At 50.6% G+C, this 10,833-nt stretch overlaps 2 protein-coding genes across 2 annotated transcripts; both read left to right on the plus strand.

The window, feature by feature from the left end:
- The first annotated feature begins 4,902 nt into the window (after positions 1–4,902).
- Positions 4,903–6,990, plus strand: LOC139833957 (uncharacterized). The gene is made up of 3 exons (XM_071824337.1): positions 4,903–4,951; positions 5,031–5,223; positions 5,892–6,990. Exons 1-3 carry the CDS (start codon positions 4,903–4,905, stop codon positions 6,988–6,990), a joined length of 1,341 nt encoding a protein of 446 aa, XP_071680438.1.
- Positions 6,991–9,872: 2,882 nt separating this feature from the next.
- LOC139833959 (uncharacterized) lies at positions 9,873–10,514 on the plus strand. Its single transcript, XM_071824338.1, has one exon. The coding sequence runs from the start codon at positions 9,873–9,875 to the stop codon at positions 10,512–10,514; it is 642 nt and encodes a 213-aa protein (XP_071680439.1).
- Positions 10,515–10,833: the final 319 nt, after the last annotated feature.

The raw sequence follows: 10,833 nt of genomic DNA on the forward strand, positions 1-10,833 counted from the left end.
TTTAGGTACTAGCTGTTTGCTTTCCAGTGTAGGAGAGTGGCAGCACGTGAGAAAGAGCAATCAGCTGCCTCGTACTTGGCCGTCCAGTTGCGGCGAGGAAAGCAACGCCGGCGCCGTCGTGGCCACCAGCTATCCTTGCCGTGCCGTTGTCCCCGACCTAGACCTAGCAACGGCTAGGGGTCACACGTTCCCTAACTTTTTTTTTTGTTCCGTTGCTCGAACCTATCTAGGACGATCCACTCACCCACTCCTTATAAAATTTCATCACCATGAATCATGATGCCGCCCTGTTTACCCCGTGCTGATTTCACTCGCGTAAATTCATTCCTCGTCATGTGCTGGATGGCCTGGCCTCTTCCGTGGACGCGAGCTGATATGATATGGCGACATGCCGCGATCAGTCCGCCTGATTCTCTGTCGTCGTACTTGGAGTTGGTGCTTCTTTTTATCCGACGAGGCGTACCACAGTTGTCAGCCGCCTCGCCGTTTGGCTCCACTAGGCCACGAGTCACGAGCCCCGCGCGCCTGTACCTTGCACGCGCTATGTTTTGCATTGATCCTGCGCGCATCAGCATCAGCGACGCTGGCTGTGATGCACGTCCGTCTGTGATGATGGATGCGTTGGAATGAGGATCATGTGGATATTTCTAACATCCATATCGGCAGCGAATTTTTTTTAAATAATACGAATTTTTTATTTAAGTGCAGGGATAGCGCGCGTTTTCAAATTTTTTCAAAAGTAGGACTCGGTCGGCTAACAGCAGGCCGATCGGACTGCCGCGGGCCGATCGGACCACAGCAGGCCGATTGCAGGTCACGATGGGGCCCCGGCAGACGCCCGTCGAGGACAAGACTGTCGGTCCGCCGCAGCCGATCGCCGCTAGCATCCAAACGGTGGCATGGCCCCTGGCCACGCGCAGCAGCGCCACCCGTCGACACGGCCACGCGCTCCCGGCCACCTTTTTCTTCTTTCTTCTTTCTTCTTCCTCCTCTCTCCTCTCTTCTTCCATTCTCTCTTTCCTGCATGCTTTCTTCCCTGGCTGCACAAGAACAGCTCGAAAACTTCAGCATATTTCGCAGATCCCTAGTGATTTAGCCAATAAAACTTCACCATTTTGTCGCTATTAGTTGAGGGAAGCTCGATCTACAGATGGGTTAGGTTTTGGAGAGGATTGGTGGTCATGTTTAGCGAATGGTGATGAAGTGGTGGAGGTTGGTGGTGGTGTAAGGGGCTGAGCTTCACGGTTCATGGTGGTGCCGAGGTGCTGCGTGTTGTTCGTCTGTTAAATCGTTTGCTGTTGGAGAGGCTGCTCACGCTACAAGGGTAAACCCTAATCTTTGCATATTAGTGTTAACTGTGTAGGTTAATGTAGGCTGGTTTTAGTGTTAGTGTATTAATGTGGGCTGGTTTTAGTAGTTGACGCAGACGCATTTTTTTTAGGTGAGCAAAGATGACAGATGTAGTGAAGATAGTATTTTATTATGGTGTGGGTACTGTTCGATCAGATGAAATGGGAGTAAATCTGAGTGAGTTCAAATCTGTAGAGATGAATATGACTGCTCCTAGAACATGGACAATTGAGCAGGTGAAGGAATGGTTGATGTAATGTTTCGGGCTTAATCCTGAAGTGCACACAGTGGGTGTGCATGCATTATGGACTAAGTCGGTATCAAACATTTTATGGTATCTGAGGCCTGTAGATGATACCTCTAAGTGGGTGAGCTGGTTAAAAGGATCTGAAAGGAGAGGAACTGTCCCTGTGGCATTAGTTCTTCCGGTGGCGAAGGAGGTAGCGCCTCCTGAAGGCGGTTATGGTGGAGGAGGTGGTTACGAATCAGGCCAAAGCAGTCAAGCACCCGGCGGTGGCGGTGGTTACGAGCCTGAACAGAGCAGCCATGCGGAAGATGTTTATAGTGGCCAGGGTGATGGTTACACAGGAGAAGACGGTGAGGTTGATGGTGACGAAGAAAATGGATACAGGCAGAATCAGATGGAAGAGGAAGATACAGAAGGTGAAACTGATGATGATGATTCCGATGAGTCTGATGATGGGGAGGAGGTGCCTATTCCTGGTAGATGGAATCACAGCTTTTCGTCTGCAATGACAATCAATGATGGCCTTGATTCTAACTGGGAGTATCACCAGAACAATCTCGCCGTAGGGGCCATGTTTCCTTCGAAGCTCCATATGCAGGATGCAATAATTAAGTGGGCAATGGTGAGCCAGAGGGAGCTGAGAACAACCGTGTCATCTGGAAAATTCCTGACGATGGAATGTGTGGACATCAATTGTCCCGGAAGGGTGCATGGGTATGTTCCTAAGTATGACACAATATGGCGTGTGAGCGACTTTGTGCCGCACAGTTGTGAGCTTGTAAGTATCCTCAATGATCATTGCAACCTGTCGTCTAATCTCATAGCCCGGCTGCTGTACACTGAAATAGTGGAAGGGCAAGCCATGAGAGTAAACGCCATACAGAAGAATGTTAAGAAGCATCATTTTTACACCATTTCTTATGGCAAGGCTTGGAGGGCTAAGCAGAGGGCGATGGAGATGAGGTTTGGTTCGTTTCGAGACGCATACGACGCTGTTGTTCGTATGCTGCAGACGCTGCAGGCGAGGAATCCAGGCACATATGTGAACATCCAGGACTTGTTTTTCCCGGAGTCCCCATCTTACAGGGTTCTGCATAGAGTCTATTTCTCGTTCGGTGTATGCATCGAATCATTCAGACACTGTCGACCCGTGTTATGTGTCGACGGCACGTTTCTGACCGGTCAGTACAAGGGTCAAATCTTGACCGCCATTGGAATGGACGGAAACAATCAAATCGTGCCACTCGCTTTTGCTTTCGTGGAGAGTGAGAACACCGAAAGCTGGTTATGGTTTTTCAGGCAGTTGAAGATTTCAATTGTAAAGGACAAGCCGAATGTTTGCATCCTTCATGACAGGCATGCAGGTATACTGAAAGCTATTAAGACACTGAAAGAGCCTGGGCAAGAAACTCCATGGATTGACATTGAGAGCCGTTGGTGCATGCGCCACCTGGGGGCCAATTTTTACACACAATTTAGGAAAAAGGACCTTATGAATGTCTTCAAGAGGCTGTGCATCCAGAACCAGCAGTGGAAGTATAATTTTTTGCGTAGCAAACTGCAGGAGTTGACGAAGAAACAAGTTATTGCGTTGTTCTAACTAACATCTTTTTTTCATGGTTGTAGGTTTCACAGTTCACACCGCCGATGAGTGAGGCACAGATCACTAGGAGTCTCGAGGCGTACATATTGTGGCTGCTTGGAAAGGTCATGTTCACAGAGAACCATCAGACCACCATCAGCAGGCGCTTCATCCCCATTGCACTGGAGATAGCAGAGGCACAAACCGCCGACGACATCATACAGCGGAGTTGGGGTTCCGCGGTTCTAGCAGCCACATACCGAGGTTTGTGCAATGCTTGTACACTTGTCTCCCCCAAGTCTGGGCTTCTTGGCTGCCCACTGTTGTTGCAGCTGTGGTCCTGGGAGAGGTTCCCGATTGGTCGGCCAGACATAGATGCTGAGCGCCCTTTCGGGGCAAACGAGTTGGATGATCCGGACCACATCGATATGCCTACTTTCGGCATACTTTGGACACGTCGCGAGGTATGTAGACTGTAGAACATAGTTCTTTCGTAATTTATAGTTTTGCACGAGTACTGACTATTTCTCTCCGCATAGACGATTTGCTCGCGACCAGGTCAGGAACTGCTACCCTGCGTTCACCGAGCAGTTCGACGTGCTCGATGATAGGGCGGTGATCTGGCAGCCCTATACGGCCGCCGCCGTGCATGCAAGGTACCCCGGCGGGATCTCTAACCTCTGCTATAGAGATTGTGCGTACTGGATGACACAGTCAAAGATCATCTTCGATGTGTCCATTGAGATAATGTCCCAGCAGAGGATCATGAGGCAGTTCGGCTCTCGGCAGCTGGTCGATCCTCCACCACCGATAGCGCCTCTCCCTGCCTACGTCCACAAGTAAGTTCTGAGCATCGCTAAGTTTAAGATTGTTCATCATGGTTCGGCTAACCGACACAATTATTTTCTGCAGTACAACAGAAGGGTACTAGCCACTCCTCGACATGGTGGCTTCAGCGCGTTGGCTCGTATGTTGCCGAGTGGGCTGGCGCGACAACACACGTCCGCCGAACGATGAGCAGTTTGACCCACGTGAGTTTGACGCATATCTGCAGAGGTACACCGCAGCCACACGAGTGCGCCTCATCCAGCCGATCGATCCAAATTGAGGCGCCACTCGCGTCTATGCACGATATGTACCCGATTCAGTCCACAGCCGGTAGTCGACAAGCATGCGGTACGTATAACTTTCTATTCCACCATCATACTTGTCTTTTATCTATAGGGTTCTACGATTTATATGCTACCATCATTTTTCGTGGTCACCGACTGCAGACTTACAGGATGAAGTCGCTCGGTACACACGTCAAGTGTCCAGTGCACCTCTTCTGCAGCGTGACCAACATGTGTCATGGTTGAGACGACTCGAGGACAAGCTACGCGGGATCTACTCGGCTATCACGTGCAGCCGTAGGTCCGACGTCGTTCAGCACCACCTCCTTCCACCGCGACCCTCCACACAGCAGCAGCGACGGCCACAGCTCACACCGACCGTGACACCCAGACCACCGCCTCCCGGCCGGGCAGAGGTTCGTCGTGGCAGCAGCACACTCCTTCCGTCGACGACTATCGGTACCAGCAACACGGATCACGGCCTCGTCTCACGCCGACGGCGACACCTGGACCACCACCTCCCGACCAGCAGAGGTTCGTCGTGGCAGCAGCATCACACTCCTTCCTTCGACGACTTGCAGGTACTATCAGCCAGAAGTCGCTTTCGACCGATGGCGCAGCAGCAAGCCCCTTTCATGGGAGGAGCTGGATACACACAGGGTATGTAGTATTCTATATATTGTGTTCCATTTAAACTATACTCCACTTAGTTTGACATCACTTATGTTTCGTGGCACAGGATACACGCAGCACACTGCGTCCAATCCTTCATGGGGAGCTAGTGATCAGGATCCTGAGCACATGGAGTATTACAGCACACAGCAGAACTATGTCGGTATGCAGACTCCTCCACCAGAGCCCACGCAGGAGACACAGTACGACCCCGAGTCCGGTTCCTGGATCCCTGCTCGCATAACCAGGGCTCCGGACAGGTTCGGTTGGACACCCCGTGCTACGCCGCCCCCACGAAACCCTAGACGCCGTCCATAATCTCAGATATTTATGTATGCTATGTATCAGATATTTATGTATGCATTATGTATCAGACTTTATGTATGAACTATTTATGTATGAACTATGTATCAGTACTCTCCTAACCCTAACCGTGTCGTGCGAATGAAGAAAATAAATCCATACAACTAATCGGGCTGTAGCAAGCCAATTGGTTTGCAGCAGGCCAGTTGGGCACTAGCAGTCCAGTTGGTCAGCTATCGACCAACGAGTCAGATACTCTGCTCCACCACAGCAGCCGACACCCAGTCGGTTTGCTGCTGTCCGATCGGCCTACTACAGGCCGACCGAGTCCTACTTTTGGAAAAATTTGAAAACGCGCGCTATTCCTGCACTTAAATAAAAAATTCGTATTATTTAAAAAAATCTCCGCCAATGTCTCCGTTCGCTCATGTGGTACCACCTTCAAGCTCACTACGGTCTACGGCCCTAGCTATCATGATGATAAAGAGGTTTTTCTCACGGAAGCTATCGCCGCCAAACCTGCGGACGACTCTAAATGGCTCATCATCGGGGATTTCAATCTCATCTACCAGGCAGAAGACAAGAGCAATGCTAACTTAAACTTCCGTCTGATGGGTCTTTTCAGAAGAGCCCTCACCACTTGTCAGTTGAAGGAGCTGAAACTTCAGAATAGAAGATTCACGTGGAGTAACGAGCGAGAAACTCCAACTCTTGTGCAGTTGGACCGGGCTTTCTGCAACGCTGCTTGGGACCTCGAGTTCGAGAATCATGTGCTGCATGCTCTGTCTTCCTCCCTCTCGGACCATTGTCCCCTCCTCCTCTCCAACCAAAGTGGTCCGCGAAAACCCCCGATTTTTCGCTTCGAGTCCTTTTGGACCAAAATGCCGGGGTTCAGAGAGGTTGCTCAACAAGCTTCGACCGCGCCTTCAACACACACCCAGCCGGTTCACATCATCAACCACAAGTTGAAATCGACTGCGCTTGGCCTGAAATCTTGGAGTAAAGGCCTTTTCTCCGACTGCAAGCTTCAGCTCCTCATGGCCTTAGATGTCATCCTGCAACTTGATATTGCCCAAGAGTCCCGCGCTCTCTCTCTGGACGAAATACATCTCCGTGCTGGTCTAAAACGCCGGGTTAAATGCCTTGCTGCTCTGGAGAGATCTCGCAAGCGTCAAGCTTCCAGAATCCGATACCTCCGTGAGGGCGATGCTAACACTAAGTTCTTCCACCTCCGTGTCAATGTAAGGAAGCGCAAGAATCACATTCTGAGGCTGAAGCACAATGATGGCTGGGCCGTAACTCACGACGACAAAGCGAAGCTTATTTTCGATCACTTCTCCCAAGCTCTAGGCCGCCCTCCCCCTCGCCTGTTGGACTTTAATTGGGAAGCTCTGAACCCCACTGCTCATCAGCTGGAGGACCTAGGCCTGCCTTTCTCCGAGGAAGAGATTAAAGAGGCTATCGACGACATGCCCGCAGACAAGGCCCCGGGCCCGGACGGTTTTTCCATCGCCTTTTTTTGCTCTTGCTGGGACATCATCAAGGATGATCTTATGTTGACCATAAATGCCTTCTCGGAGCTCTCGGCGTCGAACTTTCATATCATCAACACCGCCAACATTGTGCTTCTGCCAAAGAAAGATGGAGCGGAGGCCGTAACAGACTTCAGGCCCATTAGTCTTATCCACGTGATCCCAAAGATCATCGCCAAAGCTATGGCATGACGTCTCAGCCCTAAGATGAACGACATCGTGTCACGCAGTCAGAGTGCCTTCATCAAATCCAGAACTATACATGATAATGTCATGTACGTCAGGAACACCGCCCGCCAACTTCACCGCAACAAAACCCCGTCCCTCCTTATCAAGCTGGACATCGCCAAGGCCTTCGACACCGTCCGCTGGGATTATATGCTAGACCTGATGCAACGCCTCGGCTTTCCACAAAGATGGCGGGCTCTTTTGACGACCCTCTTCTCCACAACTTCTTCTCGGGTTTTCCTCAACGGGGTCCCCGGAGGGAACATCCTTCATGGACGAGGTCTTCGCCAGGGCGACCCCCTCTCGCCTCTCCTTTTTGACATCGCCATTGACCCCCTTTAGAAGGTTCTGGAGAAGGCTACGAGTCGGGTGGTTTGCGGGGCCCCCGGGTTTCCCTATATGCGGATGACGCGGCCATCTTTTTGTCCCCCACTGAGCACGACATTTCATGTCTTGCTAGCATCCTTCAAAGTTTTGGGGAGGTCTCCGGTCTCGTGACGAATGTGGCTAAGAGCTCTATTGCCCCTATCCAATGCGCCAACATCGACCTGGAGGCGGTTCTGGCAAACTTCCCTGCGGCTAGTGTCTCGTTTCCCATAAAATACTTGGGGCTGCCCCTCTCAATTGGAAGACTTAGACGTGTCGATCTTCAACCTTACATCGACAAGGCGGTGGCTCGGCTAAACCAGTGGAAGGGCAAGTTCCTGAACCGTGCGGGTTGCACCGCCCTGGTGAAGTCAGTCCTCTCTTCCATGCCGATCTTCCTTTTGACGGCTCCTAAAGCTGACAAAGGAATTCTCAAGGCCTTTGCGAAGATCGGTCGCGGAATGCTCTGGGCCTTCAAGGAGGCGGTTAGCGGGGGGAAATGTAAGGTTAACTGGCAAAAGGTATGTCGCCCCAAGGAGCTTGGCGGTTTGGGAATCTTGGACTTGGAGAAGTTTTCTCGGGCACTGAGGCTACGCTGGCTGTGGTACGAGTGGAAAACTCCTGAGAAGCCGTGGGTGGGTTCTGAAACACCCAACGGCGCCTCCGACATTGACCTCTTTAATGCCGCCACCCGTGTCACCATCGGAAACGGCTCCAAGGCCTCCTTCTGGTCCTCTTCCTGGCTTCATGGCGCGCCACCAAAGGACCTTGCCCCCTGCTGCTTGTGACGGTAAAGCACACGTTCGTTGGGAACCCCAAGAGGAAGGTATGATGCGTACAGCGGCAAGTTTTTCCCTCAGTAAGAAACCAAGGTTATCGAACCAGTAGGAGCCAAGAAGCACGTTGAAGGTTGATGGCGGCGGAGTGTAGTGCGGCGCAACACCAGGGATTCCGGCGCCAACGTGGAACCTGCACAACACAACCAAGATACTTTGCCCCAACTTAACAGTGAGGTTGTCAATCTCACCGGCTTGTCAGTAACAAAGGATTAGATGTATAGTGTGGATGATGATGTTTGCGTAAAACAGAGAACGAGTATTGCAAAGAGATTGTATTCGATGTAAAAGAATGGACCGGGGTCCACAGTTCACTAGTGGTGTCTCTCCCATAAGATAAATAGCATGTTGGGTGAACAAATTACAGTTGGGCAATTGACAAATAAAGATAGCATGACAATGCACATACATGTTATGATGAGTAGTGTGAAATTCAATTGGGCATTACGACAAAGTACATAGACCGCTATCAAGCATGCATCTATGCCTAAAAAGTCCACCTTTAGGTTATCATTCGAACCCCCTCCAGTATTAAGTTGCAAACAACAGACAATTGCATTAAGTATGGTGCGTAATGTAATCAACAAATACATCCTTAGACATAGCATTGATGTTTTATCCCTAGTGGAAACAACACATCCACAACCTTAGAACTTTCTGTCACTGTCCCAGATTTAATGGAGGCATGAACCCACTATCGAGCATAAATACTCCCTCTTAGAGTTACAAGTAACGACTTGGCCAGAGCCTCTACTAATAACGGAGAGCATGCAAGATCATAAACAACACATAGATGATAGATTGATAATCAACATAACATAGCATTCATTATTCATCGGATCTCAACAAACGCAACATGTAGCATTACAAATACATGATCTCATGTTAGGCAGCTCACAAGATCCAACAATGATAGCACAATTAGGAGAAGACGACCATCTAGCTACTGCTATGGACCATAGTCCAGGGGTGAACTACTCACACATCACTCCGGAGGCGACCATGGCGGTGAAGAGTCCTCCGGGAGATGATTCCCCTCTCCGGCAGGGTGCCGGAGGCGATCTCCTGAATCCCCCGAGATGGGATTGGCGGCGGCGGCGTCTCTGGAAGGTTTTCCGTATCGTGGCTCTCGGTACTGGAACTATTATCGATGAAGGCTTATGTAGGCAGAAGGGTAGGTCAGGGGGCGCCACGACGGCCCCACACGCTAGGGCCACGCGGCCCAAGCCCTGGCCGTGCCGCCCTGTTGTGTAGGCGCCTCGTCGCCCCACTTCGTTTCCCTTTCGGACTTCTGGAAGCTTCGTGGAAAAATAAGATCCTGGGCGTTGATTTCGTCCAATTCTGAGAATATTTCCTTACTAGGATTTCTGAAACCAAAAACAGCAGAAAACAGCAACTGCCTCTTCGGCATCTTGTTAATAGGTTAGTGCCGGAAAATGCATAAATATGACTTAAAGTATGTATAAAACATGTGAGTATCATCAATAAAGTAGCATGGAACATAAGAAATTATAGATACGTTTGAGACGTATCACCCCCCGGATTTTCAAGGCCTCCAAGAGAAAGAATCGGACAGTTCGAGATGCTCTCCATGACCATAACTGGGTCTCTGACATCGCGATCGATGATTTCACTGTTGAACATATGGAGCAATACGTCCGCCTTTGGGATCTTCTCTCTAATGTCCAGCTCCTCCCAGACTCGGAGGACACCATAACCTGTTCCTTGACCCCTAATGGATGCTACTCGGCCAGCTCTGCCTACAAAGTCCAGTTCCTCGCCTCTTTGCCATGTCAGTTCGGCAACATTGTCTGGAAGACTTGGGCACCCCCAAAGTGCCATTTCTTCGCCTGGCTCGCCGTCCAAAATCGCCTTTGGACCGCGGATCGCCTTGCAAAACGCGGATGGCCACATCAACCTACCTTCCAGCTGTGCAGATGCACTCCCGAGACGGCGCGTCACATCCTCTTCGAATGTCGTTTCTCCAAGAGGATCTGGACGACCGCGGCCTCCTGGCTCTCCTGTCCGGATCTTATCAACAGCCTGGGGGTTGGTAGGAATAAGGTGCTTGACTATTGGCAAGCCATCACCAAGGCCACCACCTCTTCCCCCAGAGGTTTGCGAACTGCCATCACGCTTATCACCTGGGAGATTTGGAAGGAAAGGAATGAGCGGGTTTTCAACAACAGATCCTCTTTACCTTTGGTCGTCATGCATAAGATTAGGGAGGAAGGGAAGGACTGGATCCTCGCTGGCGCTAAGAACTTGGCGGAGCTTGTAGGCTGATTTCCTTTTCCCTTTCCGGGTGGGGGTTTCTTCCCCACCTCTTTTTTTGTTTTTTGGCGCTGGCCATCATCTTGTTTGCTTCTCCTATATTAATATAAGGCAAAAGCTTTTTTGCCCGTTTAAAAAAAGCATTCTCCTACCAGCACCGTTTCTTCTTTTTATCAGAAAAATAAATAGGAGTTTTTTAACCGTTTCTCGCGGGAGCTTTGTCATGGTTCCGGCATGCACAGTTCACTCCCCTCACCGCCCACGAAATTCATGTCACCACTCTCTCACCACTACTTGTCCATGGTTGCCGCGCGTCCTCCTCCCCTCCGCC

Source organism: Lolium perenne, chromosome 7 (assembly GCF_019359855.2).
Source record: "Lolium perenne isolate Kyuss_39 chromosome 7, Kyuss_2.0, whole genome shotgun sequence".
NCBI lineage: Eukaryota > Viridiplantae > Streptophyta > Magnoliopsida > Poales > Poaceae > Lolium > Lolium perenne.